Genomic DNA, 19152 nt, shown 5'->3' with positions numbered 1-19152 from the left:
ATTTTGTTTAAAAAAATATCTAAAAATGTCAAATTCCTTAAGTTTCAAACTTTGTTAGGATTCTTTCCTTAGTCAGCTCAGCTGATTTCATTTCATACTTGTATGAGAGCAAACTGATGTATCATTATATTAGCTTAACAGCTTTTTTGTGTGGATTTACGGTATGTAAATGTTTGAGTCACATACAGCTTCCTGTCCCTGCATCCTGACTCTGAAGAGTTTGACAGGCCGTGAGCCCAGGTAGCGTGTTCTGGTATCTGACAGGTCCCCCGTCACTGGGTCCAGCACAGTCCTCAGCAGCACACCATTCTGACAAAGGGGATCAAACACATTCACATTACTAGACACAATCTAGAATCTTAATCCCAAAAGATTATCAAATTAGCCGCTTTTTTTACAGTTACTGTCATTGATCCATGTCTAGACCTCTCCTGTGGATTGTGGGCAATTGGCTGTTACAGATATTCTTAGAACAATATGGGATTCAGAAAACTGACATATTGAAAACTGCGATATCCATGTGTAACATTCTTGCTGGATGACTTGTGTTACACATGCCTTTACTATCATTTCATTAAGTAGGCAAAACATGTGTTATTCAGAGTTTTCCTCTGGGATTCAGCCCTAAGTAAAGATCAATCTGAGCCAAATCTCAGACATTTAGTGTACATATGATACATGTGTGCTTTTACAGGGATGTGATTTGAAAACAAACCTGTTGGTTTGATGAGTAAGAAAGAATACCTGAAGCCCTATGTTGAGGTAGAGGAAGCCGATGGTTCCCTTTTCTCCAAGTTCGTCCTGTTTCTCGACCCCTCCCATCTCAACAATACACAGACTCTCTGGCTGGGCTGGCAGGGCCTGCATACTCAACGGCTGTAGGCAGTCCTGAACATGACAAAAGCTTCAGAGATTAAGACTATTTCAACATACAAAACAGTCTCACTCAAGTGCATACACATGAATATGTACATAAAAGAGGGTATCTTCTTTTAATTAACCAGAGCAAGCAAATGTATTAAAGGCTGATTGGAGCTTAGGGCGCACTCACACTGTCCTTCCGAATCGCGACCCGGGCTTTAGGGTACTTGTCCCCCCTCCCTCTCCCCCCGCGCCCCAGCCCTGTTTGTACTCACACTGCCTGGGCCTCGGCCAATGCTTCTTGCTGTCCATACGACATCACGCCGTAACACGTCACACGCATTGATCGCGCGTGTATGGCTTTGTTTACAAATCTTTCCACAGACCTCGGAGTTATTGTGCGTCTTGTTGACTGTTTTTGAATATTTTCATCCGACCAAATCTGCAGTAAACACTCCACCTCCGCATCACACCAACATGAACCTTTCACCGCCATTGTTGTTGTTGTTAAATGTCCGCGCATGGTCCGTCCTATTTTCAATGTCCGAACAGGCGCACATACTGCTACCGCCGTAGCGCTCGTGCTCGTACATGTGCAAACGGCTCTCCTAAAGCCCACCTCTTTCAAGCGGGCCGTGAACGGGTGCACTCACACTGCTTAAAGGTACTAGGCTTTAGCTGAAAAAACGGTTTTGGCCCTGTACAGAACGACAGTGTGAGTGCGCCCCTAGAAACAATCAATCTGTGAACGTCCGCATAGATTCCACCGGATTAATTAGAAAAGTGGCATTTACTGAAGCGGTCAGCAGAAACTTCCTTTCAACATCTGCGTGCAACACTTTCCAACTTAAATATTAATTTGCACCTGATGAGACATAACAAGGAATGCCCCCTGAACCCGGATCTTAACAAAAAACAACTTAAATTAGTAAAATAGGGCTGCACAATACAGTTGTTTTTTTAGATTTTTTTGAGTTAGTAAGAATATCAGTAGTTTAATGTTCAAACTGTTCAATAAAATTATGTTGAAAAAAAACTTTCCTTTCATTTTTTTTTAATTCAAAAAGCAATGTGTTGTATTTTAACAGAATACTGACATCAGCAGAACTGAGTACACTTTAATATGTTTATTTGTTGCAAGTGATAATATTATTGCATGTTTCTTCATATTGTGCAGCTCTAGTCCCAATTATCGGTTCTGCCATCGGTACTTGAGAAATCAGGGAGTGAGAGTTCCATAGCAGAAAATAAGGTTATGGAGGACGTGACAAATCCTCACAAACATCTTTCTTGATGCTCTTTCAGCCACTTAAACACAGACTGGCCCAGAACAGCATAGTGCAGTGTGACCAAAATGAGTATCATAGTATTATATTGTGGCTAAATGATTTGGATGGAGGAAAAAAAAGAGAGTATATAGCACCACCACTGACTCACTAAGTCTGAGGTAACAGTCTGATTACATCACTTTAGACTGCTTGAGGCCAACACACAGAACATATAACTGTAATGAGTGCGGATGGGTCTATTTCATTTACAAACTAGTGTTTCTGTTCATACCGAAGGGTCCAGGGAGATGATCCGGACAGTGTTGTCGACCAGTCCCACAGCCAAAAATCGCGAGCGTTGCTCCCCGGGTGGAACGTTAGCCAGGCTCATACAAACCACGTCTGCTGACATCTCCTTCCGCTCGGTGTACTCATTTAGCTGTCCAGACTAGAGAGGAAGGAGACAGAGAGAGAAGAGGTATTACTATGCAGATTTCAATCATCTCAGTTGTTTCCTGTGTTTCTTATGGTGCCATAGATTTAGGTTGTCTTCAGTAGTTTTGTCCCATTTAAATGTCAAATTTCTAAATGCAAATTTTTCAAATCTTCTAAGTATTGCGTTTTTCATGTTTGTAACTAAATGTTGTGACCATGTCAATAATATTCTGTTGACTGGTGTCAGAAACAAGCCAAAAAAATGCATACAACTTGGCATTTTCCAAAATTGTTGAAATGAAAATGAACTTATTGAAAATGAACCGCTGTAGCAGATCAACCATAGACCAAATATGGACGTAGTATCTGTGACATCACCCACAAGTTTCATAAGAGCCAAAATGAGCTCAGCCAAAATGGGAAGCTCTGGCCATTGCCATCTTTGCGGTGCCTGCTCCACCTAACTCCAGGTTAATCCAAAAGCGGCCCTCACCTGTCATTTAAAGCAGCCAGCCCGCAATTATGAATAGCTTTAAGCCTTAATGGTAAAAATCCCTAAACAGAGGCCACCTGACCGGACCTGGGGGAGTGAAGTCCAGTGCTTCCCCTGTAACTCTTGCTTACGCTTGTTTATTTTTGCTGTAAAGCTGGGCATTTTAACATTTAAATCCCTTTGAAGATCTGAGACTTGTGAAATATTAGGTTGAAGTACCGTAAGATATGAAATGCTGAAAAACCATCTACTTTCTTACCGGGTCCATCTCAAAGTAGACCAGCTCCCCTCCAGTGAGTGCGATAACAACCTGTCGCTGGTTCACGGCACAGCGGACAATGGTTTTTTTGCCGGGAGTCTTCCACTCATTCACACGCTTGTCTGCCCGGATGTGGCGAATACCGTCTGGGTACACCTACGTGGAGAAGCAGGGAAAGCGAGAGAATAAGAAAAAAGTTGGAGACACATAGTGGAGTTGGAGTGTACATTGGATGCTTTCATTATTGATACTCATTTGTATTTCCTTTAAATATCCTGCATAATGTAGAGTTCATTGTTCCACATACAGCAAGGTAAGCAGCTGTCAGAAGGGTTGTTTATGTTTTGCCAAAGAGTCACAAGCAAACAAATATGCATGGGCAAAAATGCGTACATTCTTTGTTACAGGCTTAAAAATTTAAAAAAAGTGTAGCCATATTCTTGTTTTGAATTAAACTCTGTTTCAAATTTGTTGCCCAATTGTGATGAACTAATAAAATAAAGCAGTCAAGACTGCTTGCATACAACTGAATTACTTTAGGCAATCTTAATGTAGCTGTCCAGTATCATCACAGATGAATGAAGATGTTATATGTACACTGCACCCACCTGAACTAAGGCGTCTTCACCGAGCAGTGAGCAGGAGAGAGTAGGTGTTGTTCCCAGGAATCCAGAATCTGTTACTTCCTCCACAGTCTCCCCGATGGACAGAACAAGAGTAGCGTTCACGAAAGATACGATGATGTAGGCGTCAAACTCATCTGAGGAATAGAGACAAAGACAAATAAGTAGAGTTTAGAAAAATAAGAATGGAGTTGTGCTGAATCTAACTACGATGAATAAATGACAGAAAGATCTGGGTGAGGAGAGAGGTGCCACATTTGGTTTGGCTCGAATCATTTTTGGTACTGGCTGCAGTTCTTTATTTTATTTTCCATTGGAAAGTTACCCCTTCATGAAGGCGGAACTCTTGACTGTCATAGCGATGCTACATGAAACTGCCATGACATTTTTTTTTCAACACGACACCTTTAACCGGCAACTAAAAGGGGAACGCCTGCACTTTGTCAGTATTAACCACAGCATAGTTCTTAACGCTGCCATTTCTAAATATCTGGGTAGAGTTAATAAAAAAGACAGATATATAGTTTATGCAGGATGTACCTGCATGTACATGTAAGTGTACGGATGATTCTCCAATCCGTGGTCTGCATTGTTTTAACTTCACCGTCTAGTATGGGCTCAGCAGGTGAGCTTGTACCAAAAGAAGTACCACATACTATCCACAACTTTTGCCGACGGAAAACAACAAAAGAACAGTTCCAAGCGAGTCAAACAAACACATAACGTAGTCATTGATTTTTGTTGTGATTCTTTGAGACCCTAGTGTATACACTTTGTTTTTAAGTAAAACTGATCATATTACATCTTTAATACACACTGTGTGGATCAAACAGAAAAACAACTCAGGCTGTAGCTAACGATTATTTTCTTGTTGATTAATATGTCACTCATTTTCTTGATTAATCCATGAGTTTTTTTGTCTATAAAATGTCAGAAAATGATGAACAATGATGATCTGTGTTTCTGAAGGCCCAGAGGAGAATCAGTAAGCGCTGTTAAAACACAACATTAGTACTGTGTGTGATTTCACAGTTCAAATGAAGTGAAGTTGATAGGACTAAACTGTTTGTAACTTATGTCATGGATGTCATCCTGAAACCATCTGTTTCTCCCTGTCCTTTACACATGCACACTGACTCTCTCTCACACCGTCTAATGACTGATGTCAGCCATCTGTGCTGGAACAATGCCACAAAATGTAAAAAACAAGTTACTTTATGGAAATGCACTAAAGGGAAAGCATGCAAAGACACAAGACAAACCCTGAATATCTGCCACAACATTCAGAACGTGTTTCACAGGCTGCTGCACAGCACCTGACAGCTCCCTAAAAGTGACGCCAAAGCATCTTGATCTCCCCATGGTGGCTGGCTATTAATTTAGGACGTGCTTGATTTTACATACAGCTTTCTATGAGTGGAGCACAGTATCTGTATCGCAGTCCATCGTTTGCATTTTTTATTGTGGGAAGCCAAAATTGTGATCACCATTGATGTTCAATTAGTTGTGCAGCTCTAGTGTCTGAAACAGGGAATGCATTACCTTCCACGTGTCTGCGTACTGTCCACACAGCGTTGGGGTTACCGGGAAGCTCAGACACAGCCATCTCTGATACCTGATAGAGATGGACAGGGAAGGAAGTAGGGACAGAACAAAAGACAAAAAAAGGAGGCTATATGTTTGTATACGTTATGTTACAAACTACATAAAATATGGATCATACACTGTTTTTCACAAAATCCACTTGACTGTGTTCCACTCGAGGATACAGCCACAGAAAGGTTATGGGTACTTTTACCATCCTTACTGTACTAAATATAAACTAACAAATCAGGTACTAACTCAAGTATTATCTTACTAACAAACTAACAGTTTGTCTACACAGAATGCACCAGAACCATTCTGACCTAATGGTTAAGTGACTTTAATAATGTCAGCTACTTGCAGTGTGTCTACACAAGGAGTAGAGAAAGCATGACCTGTTATTTAGAATGTAATCGCTATAAAACAATCGGTAAATAGCGTTTTATTTCTCTCATTCACTGGCTTTTTAATTTGTGCCGCTTTCTCTCCTCTTGCTTGCCTGAGCTCCACACAAACCACTTTGCAGCCTGCAGTTCAGAGCAATCTCTCTTTTTCTCTCCCTCTTTTTTAAAATAAGTCGGGAAGCAGACAAGCGAAATTTTCCTAGAACTAAATTGAGACCCTGGTCCCTGCGGTTGAAACACAATGTCTTCCTCAAAAGGTTCCTAGTCCTTGGGAAGAATTTCTGTGGTTGAAAAGGGTCTATGTTGTTTAGACAGATCCGACTGTTTTCTATCAAATTGATCTTCCCTAATGCCCAGCTACTCAGGACCAAATGTAACCTGACTCTCTCCAGATGAATTTGGTTCTGTCTTGCTACGCTTATCCATCTGGGATCGTTCCACAGCAAAGTGATTTCAGGAGGCTGGGCCTTATCAAAAATCCTTGCATTTGACACTTGTCCGTCATCTCTATTGACGTGCTACATCAACCTCTCACATCAAACCAATCCATGACGCAGGGAAAAGCCAAACAGAACCGCCGACATCGTTTCCACCAACAAAAGCCTTCAAAGCCGTTTTCTGGTGTTCTTTTAAAGAAAAAATTATTCGCTAGATTGGACAACACGGATGAAGAAACACAACTTTCTGAAAGCTTGTACTCTGTACTCATTAGACTAAAGTTTTAAGACATGCAGAGCCAGTTTTTTGCTCACCAACCGGCATGCAGCCAATGACAGTTTGGTGCTATGTTTGTAAGCAGCTTATAACAAATATTTACAGTGGTGACAGTGCATCATATAAAAAACAGATTTGCTTTGTGCTGAAATCAGAGTAGTTTACACTCTTCAGCTTTCATTCAGAGAAGAGACATGAACAAGCTCATCACTTTTCAGCCAGCATGTGACATGTTATGTTGTTAGGTGTGTGTACCTCCAGCCCGTGTCTAAGGACTCTCAGAGTAGACCGGGGTCCTCGTCCACAGGCAACATATAATTGTGGCGTATCTTCATTGGCCAAATCAGCAATCTGTTAAAAAAGAGAAAGAGAGTAGACAATGAGCACTGTACCTAACACGCACGCACGCACGCATGCACGCACGCACGCAATCACCTCTACCTACCTGACAGGTCATGATGGGGGATAAGTTCTCCTGTTCGTCCACCAGCACAAGGTTTTTGAGGGGGCGGGGTTGGAAGAAGAAAGTGTCTCCTTCTTCCAACGGCATTGCAGAGGAAAACTCAGGCTCCTCATCATCATCACCCAAGTGAGCGATCTGGTAAAGGTAACTGAAGGAAACAGGAAACAAAGGTAGAACAAAACGTGAAAACTGGACTCATGGCCCTGCTGTTGTATTCTCTGCCAAATTATGGCTTACTCAACTATTCAAGTAAGATTTTCAGTCAATTAGTACTTTTTTAAATGCTTTTTTCATGCTGAATTACCCTTTTCCAAGAAAGCACCTCTATGGTAAACACTAAATTTAAACAGGTGCTTTTGGGTGATTCTTTGTGGAGAAATTCTGTTTCATACATCTATTGATTTTATCAACTAACTGGCCACCTAAAGACCCATCGACAACCGTCAGACAGTTGGTCTGACCCTTTTACTGCATCCTGACACTGGCAGCAGATCACAGCAGTGGAAAACACAAGCACCGTTCTGGAACTGATTTGGCCGTAACAAGGATCACGTGCTTCTGGGCCAGAGGGTTGATTCCTCCGACAGAGCAACAATAGAGATCCATTTGAAGATGAGTAAGCGTTTTTACTTCACAAAAATGATGCGGAATTGTGACTAGATTGGCCAAAGTGTGCTTCTGTGTGCAATGCGTAAATTAGTCTGTGTATCAATATGAACTTTGTTTGACAAAATTGACTGTCCATTAGTAAAATATAACTATGTAATAGTTATTTAGTTTTGTATTATTGAGTGGTAAGCTTCACTAACTAATAGTCTAGATGAATGGACATGTTTTGGCCATGAGTTCAGCACACTGTTCTGTGCAGATGAAACTGTCTTTCATAGAATTGCATTTCTTTATTTGTATGTGATTTTTATACTGAATGTAACAGTGAAATCCTTTTCTGTCTGCCACTGGGACATATCATTCTTGTCCTGTGTTCCTGCACCACAGACATCACCACCTCACCAGCACATGACAAAGCTGAATATATGAAGCATTAAAACATGCACATTATGTAAATTGTGTATTTTTTGTATATAATAAATATTTGGTTTGGAAAAGAAACATTTGTAATGCCATTTTTCTTAATTTGCACACATCCCATGAAGCTAGATATGTAGTATGATGTCCTATTCCATCTCATGGTGAAAAAAGAGTGAGAGACAACACTTTCTCAAAAAGCGATATTGCCAAAATTCCATTTCAGGCATTCATTTTACATTTATCTACTATTTTATTCATATATAACACTACTTTTGTGAACCTAAGACTTTGGTCAACTCATTTCAAGCACCAAAACAGTTCATCCACATGAGTAAAGGTATGTTTTCATCAGAGATAAGAAGAATTTGAAAAAGTGGAATTCAGCAATTGGGCTAAATAGTCTCTTTACACATTGTTGTAGGACAAATTTGGGCCCCAATAGAAAAAAAGCTGAGTTGGTTGTGAACATTTCCATATAAAACACTTGGGTATTATGTCATATGCAAGAACCCTTAAAAGGGATTTTACAAAAGTATGCAAAATCGCACAAATAGCCTTAGACCTCAGAGGGTTAATCAAAGGCAGTCCTAATAAATAGCCCATCGGAAATAACACGTTAAAGCCTTTTTTTCAATACTGTGTGAATTAAATACTTGACAGATGAAAAGGAGTATTTTCAAATAATATTAAGACCATCAGTGCAAAATCAACATAACATGCAAGGATCAGAATGTAAATGACGTTCACATTGCTGTCTTGTGTCCTCAAGAATGGGGGCGACAACCTGAAACCAAAATGACAACGACTCTCACTGGAGTGGAGCAAAAGACAAATAAACAGAAATTCTTTACTCCGTAATAGCTGAAACAATTACTCGAGTAACTTGAGTTACTCAATTACAAAAAATCCTTGAGGCAAAATCTCTGCCGAATATTTAATGTAATTTCACAGAGTGCGGCTGTTTCGGTATAAGGAGTGTGGTTGCCGTAGTGACCGCAGATGTTAAAAACATGAAGAGAATGCGTAGCTGTCCTTGTGAACGCCTTTATGTTTAGCTTTTCATGACAATGATAAAAATAACATTACCTACCTGATCGGTCATAGTTTTGTTCTTCTTTTGTACGTTGTTTTTTTTTTTTACTCGGTTGAATAATCGGTAAAATCATCCCAGGGTCTTTTTAGGCAAATTGGGTCGTCAAATAATCCATCAAGATCATTTTTTCATTTATGAACTATTATCATAGGAAATGGGATGATTTTACACCAGAATTTAACTTTAATGGTTGAGAGTTGTTTTCAGTCAAAGGTAATGTATAATAATAAGAAGGAAAGAAGAGGAAATGATGCTGACAAATGACTTACTGGTTTCCAAATTCTGAAGACACAAACAAGAAGCCAGTCTTCAGGACACACATGGCTGTAGCTACAGGGATCGTGTCGAAGTATTTCAGCCTGATTTCTGTGACCTGAGAAACAACACAGACACCTTGGAAATGAACATTTATGGCTTAAACAGTAGTTGATCAATCAATCCACAGATAATGAATCAGTAACTACAGGTAACTGCTCAATCATTGTTGCTTTTCTGTTTAACATTTAAGGTGGGCGGGTGTTTCACAAGAAAATTGATGAAGAATTGTGTTATCACATAAAGAGTGGAAAGAGAGAGGCAGGACCCTCCATCCACTTAAGATAGAACTACCTTGAACTTGAAAATGTTTAGTCATGTTTTTTATTAATTAATTAATTGACAAACAAAAGTAGAGTCAAAAGTAAGTCAAATCGTGTCCAACCCCCGAAAATACAAATATGACGACTCGTCACATACAAGACCCAGCGCCGCGAGTCCAGGAAACGCCTTCCCCACTCCCGGAGAGACGTTGCCCATGGACATTGTGTCAATCAAAGCTGATAAATTCTCTATATTAGATATTTTCTCCTGTTTTGCTCGCAGATGCGCAGTAGCAACCAGCGAGAGTCGGTGAGGGTAGCAGAGCAGACAGGCAGGCATAGCTGTAGCACAGGACGGCCCGTACCCCTGCAGGTGTGACTGTTTGGATCAATAGGGAACAGAGAGCAAACCGTGTGCCGAACGACGATGAAACGAAAAGAACTTCAGATTCCATGTTAATTATGAACATGCACACACATTTAAAAAGGCACCATCCAGGTGGTCACCGTGGCTGTGGAAAAAACCAAACAGTCCAAACCCAGCTCAAGAAATTATTTCAACAACCCCTGCCTGGGAATTCAAATGCCATAACCTAAGTTAATGCTGCAGTTGCAATTATTTAAGAAGTATTTTATTTACTGGAGAATTGCAGCAGTATTTATTTTTATACATTTTTTTGTACGTTTCGTACTGACAGCTAAAACTTTTTAACTGCTGTGTTTAATTGTTTACTAATTAAACTCATGTTTGTTCTGACAACCAAGCAGTTTTTCATTTCCCCCTTAACTATGAACCGTACCGTGACCTTAGAACAGAGGTACGTACCAAACCGTGACTTTAAAATCAAGGTACGTACCAAACCGTGACTTTAATTTACAGCTACACCCCTAATAAACGTGGAACAACATATATTATCTTATATGGATGTGCTTTTATATCTGGTTGAACCTGCAACAACAATCCAACACTTAAAAATGACCAAATCTGCATTTGGGTCTTTTTCGGGCTACAAAGTTAACATGATCATAGGTTACAGAATTCCCCAAGTGGTCAATTTTAGAATTTTTCTATGTATTATATCCCTTGTCATTTCCTGTATTTAATTTCTGAGGTTATTTGCCTATGTCCCGATCTGTTTAACGCTGGTCAACCGTGTAAAACACTTTGTAGATTTGCTTTAAAAATAAAGTTTGTTATTATGATAATTATTATTATCATCCTTCATTTTTTATCTTTGCTCACCATTTCTTCATCTGTTTCCAGGGTGACCTTAAAGATGTCTCCCTGCTCAGTTTGCGCCAAGAAAAAGAACATGGACTTGGTCTTGTGGGTGGCTGAGCAGACAAATATCATGCCACGCTCCGGATCATCCAGGTCATTCTGCAGGACGGGACGCATGAGGAAAGGGAGCAGAATAAAAAATAAATGTGCATTCAGAGACAAATATGCAAATAAAACACAGCTTCCAAATAAACATTTTCCATTTGACATCATAGTACTGGATTACAACATTACTACTCATTAAATCATGGCTTGAACCCTTACACTCAAGAGAGGTGTCACATTTTGTTGCTGTGCTCGTATGAAGCCGTAGTAAAAGATGATCAGAAAGCCAGCAGGGGAAGTGTGTGGTAAAGTTGACCGCGTGCATGAAGTATATATTTCATTATGTATGTCTGGATTTGGACTCACCCTGCGTCGTGGGATGGGACAGCGAATGTCAGGCTGGTCTCCAAAATTCTTGTAAGTGATGTAGTTTTCAGAGCAGATCAGAACTCCACTGGGCCCATCAGAACCACCAGGAACTAGATAGAGAGGAGCATTTAGTGGAATGTGTTTAGGGCGGAACCATTTTGAAAAAGATATTTAATTGTGATTGTTTTGACTAACACTGTAATTGCATAGGGAGTGATCATTTTTGCATCATTATTCTAATTGATGTTTTCTTAAGTCTGTAGAATATGATCTGTAAGTCAGGACATCTGCAGCACCAAAATATTTCATTCAAAACATTTGAACACACAAACACAACAAAATTGCTATAGGTCATATTGTAAGTTCAATAAAGTTTTGTTTAATTCTCCAGCCCTAGATGTTTTTAAAAATGATGAGTACAGTGAAAGCAACTTGAATCCAAAAGGCTCAGTTTTCTAATCCAAACTTGCTCTTGTGTGTGTGTGTGTGATGCTGTGTTGGTAAATTTCTGCTGAGATCAGAGGTGTTAAAGCTTTCTCCAGAGACATGAGAAACTGATCATATCAATGACACTTTGATGTAGGTATGCCTATATATAGTTGCTGCTGAAATCAAATTCAATCCTAAAAAAAATGTATATTCCACTGTCCCTTCTTAGTGTGTTTTGACACACCAGCCTCTTCTTGGCTCCAATGTCTCCAACCATGAATGACAGCTTTGTGCCAGTTTTCATTCCTGACAGCTACCAAAGCGATAACTGATGCAACCACATGTGCCTTAATGCTTACCAGTAATGAGGAAGTTTCCATGCTCTTCCAAAGCCTCACTGTACTTGCGGACAACGTGATTCAAGCCGAGGTCCAGCTCGTAAAAGGTGAGCGTCTGTTGTGTGTTGGCGGCAGCTTCTCCTGTTGGGTCATTGTCAGCTTCCTAGAAAAAGCAAATACCAGGATCAGAGGTTTTCAAAACAGTATAGCCTATGAAACCATAGGAGTGGTAGCAACTTTAAACTGATAACTGAAACAATAACAGTGTAAAAGAAAGCATAGCATCAGGATAGTCAACAATATTTGTTGCTCCAGTGATGGTCAATAGAGACATGACAAACTCATCAAATCTACAACACAAGCCAGTGTGCATTATCTTCAAAGCATTACTAGGGATCATAATTTCCCTGACTAATAGACACACCTTTTTAAACCTAAGTGCTGCTACATTTTGGTTCACTACAACACTGATTTGGGCAGATCAAACGAATAAGTGTGAGAGCATCAGACCAGCTGGACAAAAAAAAGTATTATTTTCACATCTGCTGCACATCAGGGAAGTGGACTAGAACGGATCAGGTGTGAAAGCGGCATCAGACATACATTCAAAGCCTATTTTCCTTTTATCATGCAAAAAACCTTTAATTTATTACATTAAATGTAATACTATTGATTTTTTACCGTTAATCTGATAGTACTAATCAAAAAATAGTTCTTGTCAGTTGGTTAATTATTAACTCCCAGACTTTTTATGACATTACCTCATAGTCCATCTCGAGGCAGGCGAACATGGGATTTTCAAAGCCGACATCGACTCCTACGACATGGTAGACCAGGGTGTTTGCTTTATGGGCTTCCAGTGGAGAGGAGATAGTGAGTCTGGCAGCTGCATCTCTGTTCAGAATGTAAACCAGCTTCTGTTTCTCTATCGCACCTAGACAGGAGGGGGACAAAAGACAACTTCCTTTTAATATACATGGCTCTCTAACACATTTTTATTGTAGATATAAATAAATAATGCACTTTTTTGAAGATCTCACCATCATTCCTAGGAATTCTGGAAAGACCTCCGGAACACTTAAACTAGTGCAGTCTAAACAGTCCTGCAATAAATCCTATATTATATATTTTTTTATATTTACTACATTATTTGTGTAAGCCGACTTACCTCGAACTGTATCTAGCTCTAATAATTGCATTTTTTCCAAGTAGGATGTAATGAATAAATAATATAAGTCTACGAAAGGATTACAGTAAAACAGTGTGTTCTGGAGGTTTACCAACTCCACCTGTGTTCTATCTGACGTGACTGTAAGCACGTACAGACTTTTTTGGTCAACTGCTGGATTCATATCAACACAAAAATTTTGATATTACTTCATACCTATCATAACTGCTCTGCCTTTTGGGTCTACAGCAAGGAACTGTCCGGGGACGATGCGCCGGCAGCCGCTCTTCCCAAATGTTTCCTGATGGATTTTCTCAAACATGTTTTTTGATGGATGATATTCCAGGATGACGATACGACCACTGTCACTCCCAACAACAATGTAGTCTATAAACATACAAGAACAGAGATAAATACAAAAACAGAGGTAGTACAGAGAGGAGGAGAGAAGCTTTTTTCCTCTTACACTTTATCATTTTATAATCACTCACTTTTGTGAGGTCCTAACATTGAGGATGAACAACACAGCTAGCATTTATCAAATTAAAATAACCCAACCGTATCAGGCTAATTAACAGTCCCAAGCTTGACATATCATCATATAAAGCCAATTTGAGCTGAAGTCGGTAAAAATTGCTTTTTTCATATTTGGTGAAACTGTCATCATATCCTGACAGCTACATCCTCTGCTCCCTGCTCTGTGGGAAACACTGCTGAATTATGTGATTTCTGATACGGGAATCTAATTAAAAGGATTGTTGTTATAATACAAATGTGTTTTGTTTGTATCTCTCTGACAATATCTGATGGTATATTTAGAACTTAGTTTCACTTTCACAGTGGCGTCACACTGTGTCTATAATGAGCATTTATAATATGCAGGTGTGATGCATCCATTATGTTAGATGATGATTTAACAGAATAGGTAAAGATACATGACTGTTTCACAGATTGCAGGTCTCGTGCTGTCAGGATATACTTTGTACTTATTTTCATTTTTTTCTATTCTGCTCTGTAGGACTTACAGTTGAATGTCAAGTGCAATACAAATAAAATGCATTACTATTATTATTTTTATTATATAGTGACAGTTTCAGCAAGTATGGGAAAAACTTTTTTATGAGTTACCTACATCAGCTTTCAGTTTATCATAAAGCTAATACAACAATTTATTTCTATAAGGCAGTCATGCTTATTTCAAAAACGCAGCATACAAAAGTGAGCTATCTTGGATTCAGACAGTAAATTTTGCTAAAAGGTGAAATTTGCTTTCATGAATACATTCAGAGTAGTGTGTTTAACTTTATTATCCATTTTTGTGGTGCATGCACCCTTGGCTACGTACCTTTGGTTCCACCAGTGAGTCTGAAGGCCATCAGGGACCTCACGATGCCAAACACCTCAACTGTGAGGAGAGTGTGCACCTTACCCGTGTTGGCATCTGGCCGCAATAATTCCAAAATCTTTCCCCTGGAAACAACAATCTCCTGCATCTTGGTTCCTACCAAGACACAAACATGACTTTTCAGCATTCAAACACGACAGTACAAACACTCTCTTCCCACATATAAACACAAACTGAACACAAAGGCTTGCATTTGGAAAAGACAGAAAAGATGACAGGCATGGAGAATATGTACAGAATGCTGACAATTACAATCACCCTAATGGACAGAATGAGAATGTACTAACATTTTACAATATGTAAACACAGACCAATGAGTAGACAGGCCTACCTTGCACAGCTTCATTTTACATTACAGAAACTTTTTCCACATAAAAACACATCTTGATCAATTTAGGGCCCAACAACACTTTTGTTGAGTTCCAAGCTGATACTCGATCTTTTTACTTTCAGTATGTACATTAATATGTATGTTAGTATGTATTATAGTTAGTATTGTGGGTCAGAATAGCCAGAATAACATGCTGGCTTGCATACTGCAAAATTAGACGGGCTGTAGTGAGGACATCCTGTTTTTTTTTTTAGCATACTGCATTTGACATATGTGTATTGTGTAGGTGTGCAGGCCTGTACTGGGCCACAGTTTTTACCACATTTGTGATTAGTCCACTCACACTTGTGCGATAGGTTTTGTATGTCTTGTTTTGACATGGAGGAGTGATGCATCAAGGGAAAATGTATTTCCAAGTATCTACTGACCATTTCAACGCAACTACTAAAAAATGTATCAGCACGGTCTGCAGCAACGAATCTGGAACCGGCAGCCTCCAACGAGGCAGACTTCACGGTGACTCCGTCTCATCCGACAGGAAAACCTAGTGTTTCTAAAAATTTTCCCACTCTGGGACCTGGTTACAAAAAAAGACCGTTTTCAGGCTCGGACAACACCAGCTGCGTGTGGATGGTCGGCCAAAATGATACTAAAGATGTGCGGTTACAGGAAAACGCATCCTTGTGTGGATGGGCCCTGAGTGTGAGTTAGGACAGCCAATAAAGAGTTGTGAGCCGTGATGATATAAAAGCATGTACAGGTTTTTCAGTGACATTAAAATTGAGCATGTGCCTAACCGTGGAAATGTACCTAACTGATAAAAACAGAATTGGGCGATATTTTAGTTTGATCGAAAAAGATACAACGCATACAGCTCTGGGTGGATTTAAAAAAAATCGATTTTCTAAATCAAATCAAATTAATAGACATTTTATGCTAGCTTGTTGGGTAGGGGGAGTAACGCTCCACTACATTTTGGTGAGGAAAAACTGACAGGGTCATTTTTAAAAGGGGCTCCTTGACCTCTATCTTACGCGTTGACTGCTGAAATGTGTTCATGTTAAATAAAAAGTACTTTCCTTTCAACTGCTTTGGGGTCAGTTCTTAATGCAAACATTGGTTTTCATTATGCACGAGGTTAGAGGGCTCCTTGTACAATTAACAGCATTAGTTCTCTGAGAATCTGATTCATATCCAGGCAAAGTTGGTTCTATAACCAAAATACCCCTAATAGAATCAATACTGAACTGAATCAGAAATCAAATTAGGACCGTGGGGATCGAACTGAAACTACTTTGGAAATCAGTGGTGATACCCTGCCCTAGCATTCGCACATACTAAATATTTTTCTGGTATACTCATAGTATAGTATTATGGGTATTGGAACACATTGGACATCGTACACCCGATTAATCACTGACTACCCAACCCCCAAGGGCTGGTCTCAACCCCTACTCTAGCTCTTCATAGATCTGACAAAAGAGATGGAAAAATTAGATACTAATGACAACCTAGCCCAACGGGAAAAGAAGGGGGGCATCCCTATGTTCCCAGGTCGCATAAGCCTCTGCTTTGCTGATTTAATTTAGCATTTAGTTAGGGTTAGGGGTGACATCTTTTTTTTTTTAACCTTTGATTAACCAGGAAAATGTATCATTGAGATTAAAAATCTCTTTTACAAGAGAGTCCTGGCCAAGACAGGCAGCAACACAGTTCCACAATTACAAAGTTTAGAAAAAACAGAACATAAAAATAAAGTCAAAATCAGAACATCACAAAACAAAGCATTACAGACAGAAGGGTCTGTTTCAACATTGATAAGAAGGGATTTAAATCTGTTTAGAGAAAGTGTCTCAAACTGACCCAGTGAAGGGCCTCTGTGGCTGCAGGTTTTCATTCCAACCAAGCAAGAACACACCTGGCTAGACTTATTCAACCAACTGATTCGCCTTCCCACAGTTGGATTTGTTGGAAGAGGTGTGTTCTTGCTTGGTTGGAATGAAAACCTGCAGCCACAGCGGCCCTTTACTGGATTAGAGAAACCAGCTCCTTCAGGTTCAGTTCATTCTGCAGCTGAACTCAATGCCCTTTTCCCAGTTCAGTACGGACTCTAGGTCCAGTTAGAAAGAACAAATCCTCAGACGGTTAGGGGCTAGTGTTAGGGTCTACACAGGCCTATTTGCTAGGAAATTTGGCACTGAAAAATAAGAGACTGAGGAACACGGGACCCTTTTCTGTGACAAGCGGGGAACATGATGACGGATCTGATGTTCCTCCGTCACATACAAAGCGGGGAACATAGGACCTTTTCTTAAAAAGGGTCTAATGTTCCCCGGTTACATACAAAGCTGGGAACATAGGATCTTTACTTAAAAAGGGTCTGATGTTCCTCCGTCACATACAAAGCGGGGAACACAGGACCTTTTCTTAAAAAGGGTCTGATGTTCCTCCGTCAAATACAAAGCGGGAAACATAGTATCTTTACTTTAAAGGGTCTGATGTTCCTCCGTCAAATACAAAGCGGGGAACATAGGACCTGTACTTAAAAAGGGTCTGATGTTCCTCGGTCACATACAAAGCGGGGAACATAGGACCTTTACTTAAAAAAAGGGTCTAATGTTCCCCGGTTACATACAAAGCTGGGAACATAGGACCTGTACTTAAAAAGGGGGAACATATAGGTATACAGGTAGGCAGCTGTCTCACCTGAGAAGTTTCCATGGATGGCATGAGTGATGCCTGTGGCGCGCTGCAGGGTGATGTTGTACAGAAACATGGCTCCCTCTCTGGGGCTTGCCCACAAGCTTCTTCAGGGGTTGCAAAACAGAGCACTTAGCTCAGAACTGTAGCGACATAATGGAAAAAAGAGAAACATTGGTACCTATGTAATATCTCTTAATACTATATTAACAGTTTAAGTCTTTTAAACGTGTCTTAACGGTGTGTTGACTTGACGAGGGATATTCAAAGGACAACTGAGGTGCACTGTTGAGGAAGTAGCAATGTGGTGAAATCAGAATTAACTCCTCAAATAAAGCCATTAAGAGTCAGTAGAGGGGTAACATTCCTGCGGGACACACGCGGAACTTGTGGTGTTGGTGTTAAGTGTACATGACAATATCCGACGAGCATTGCTAACGTTAGCTTAGCCAACAGAAGACGAAGTTTCTGCTCAGCAAGCCCGAATAACCAACAATTACGAGTGTTTGCAAATGTTAGCTCCTCTGTTGTAAAGCCAGGGTAGCACGTCGTCGTAAACCGTTAGTCTTGACCATTCAAATTGGTCAAATCCGTGTACAGCTAGCTTATACAGCTCTCTCATTAACTTGTATTCAATGGACTGAGAGCCCATTCATAGAAAGCGCCACTTTTGCGCGACACTATCCCGTTTCCGTGCTATATTCCCTTAGAGCGTGCACACTTTACATGCATACAGCACTCATTTGATCAACAACACGCTGCAGATTTGTACAAAATAATATTTACCGGCGTGTAAGATGAGATGATTCTGATTACAGATGGATAAAGTTTAGTTTACGCCAACAATCCCTCTGTTACTGCGGGAAGCCGAAGCCAACGACGCGCCGCCGTTACTGGGTCCTTCGTCAGCCAATTCGCCGTCATGTGAGGTGACCCACACAGTGCCTGACAGAAAATGGCCACAGCTGCAGTAGCGTCTAATCTCCAACAGATGTCGACAAAGACCGAAATAACGGATCGAAATCTATGTCTTACTATATTTATTGTTTGGATATTGTTTCCCCCTTTGATTTATACGCTTCACCCATTGTGGTCTTATGATGTTTGGAATAAAAAATGCTCCTCTGCAGAGACTATGAGAGGTGATGACCATTGTATTGGACAGAATAGGCTGGTTGGACAAAAATTAATTGTCCAAGACTCAAATCATAGTCTTTTGCAATTTTAAAATACATTATCTGGAAGAGATACATTTATGGGGAGTGGAAATTGAAAGAGTGC

At 40.0% G+C, this 19152-nt stretch overlaps 1 protein-coding gene across 1 annotated transcript in view; it reads right to left on the bottom strand.

The window, feature by feature from the left end:
- Nucleotides 1-18776, bottom strand: part of sf3b3 (splicing factor 3b, subunit 3) — a 40160-nt gene extending 21384 nt beyond the window's left edge. Inside the window, exons 1-17 of the mRNA XM_083915965.1 lie at nt 18658-18776; nt 17878-18014; nt 14781-14936; nt 13652-13822; nt 13029-13201; nt 12289-12430; nt 11498-11610; nt 11048-11185; nt 9496-9599; nt 7087-7252; nt 6897-6992; nt 5482-5554; nt 3925-4076; nt 3317-3472; nt 2422-2577; nt 745-888; nt 187-309 (exon numbers count right to left, since the gene is read on the bottom strand). Coding sequence (XP_083772091.1) covers nt 187-309; nt 745-888; nt 2422-2577; nt 3317-3472; nt 3925-4076; nt 5482-5554; nt 6897-6992; nt 7087-7252; nt 9496-9599; nt 11048-11185; nt 11498-11610; nt 12289-12430; nt 13029-13201; nt 13652-13822; nt 14781-14936; nt 17878-17947 — 2133 coding nt within the window. The 5' untranslated portion in view covers nt 17948-18014; nt 18658-18776. The remainder of the gene's footprint in view (nt 1-186; nt 310-744; nt 889-2421; nt 2578-3316; nt 3473-3924; nt 4077-5481; nt 5555-6896; nt 6993-7086; nt 7253-9495; nt 9600-11047; nt 11186-11497; nt 11611-12288; nt 12431-13028; nt 13202-13651; nt 13823-14780; nt 14937-17877; nt 18015-18657) is intronic.
- Between the last annotated feature and the right edge of the window lie 376 nt (nt 18777-19152).

This window comes from Echiichthys vipera (assembly GCF_963691815.1).
Source record: "Echiichthys vipera genome assembly, chromosome: 7".
NCBI classification, from domain to species: Eukaryota; Metazoa; Chordata; class Actinopteri; order Perciformes; family Trachinidae; genus Echiichthys; species Echiichthys vipera.
The sequence above is the reverse complement of the archived record's forward strand: the minus strand, read 5'-3'. Positions and strand labels throughout refer to the sequence as shown.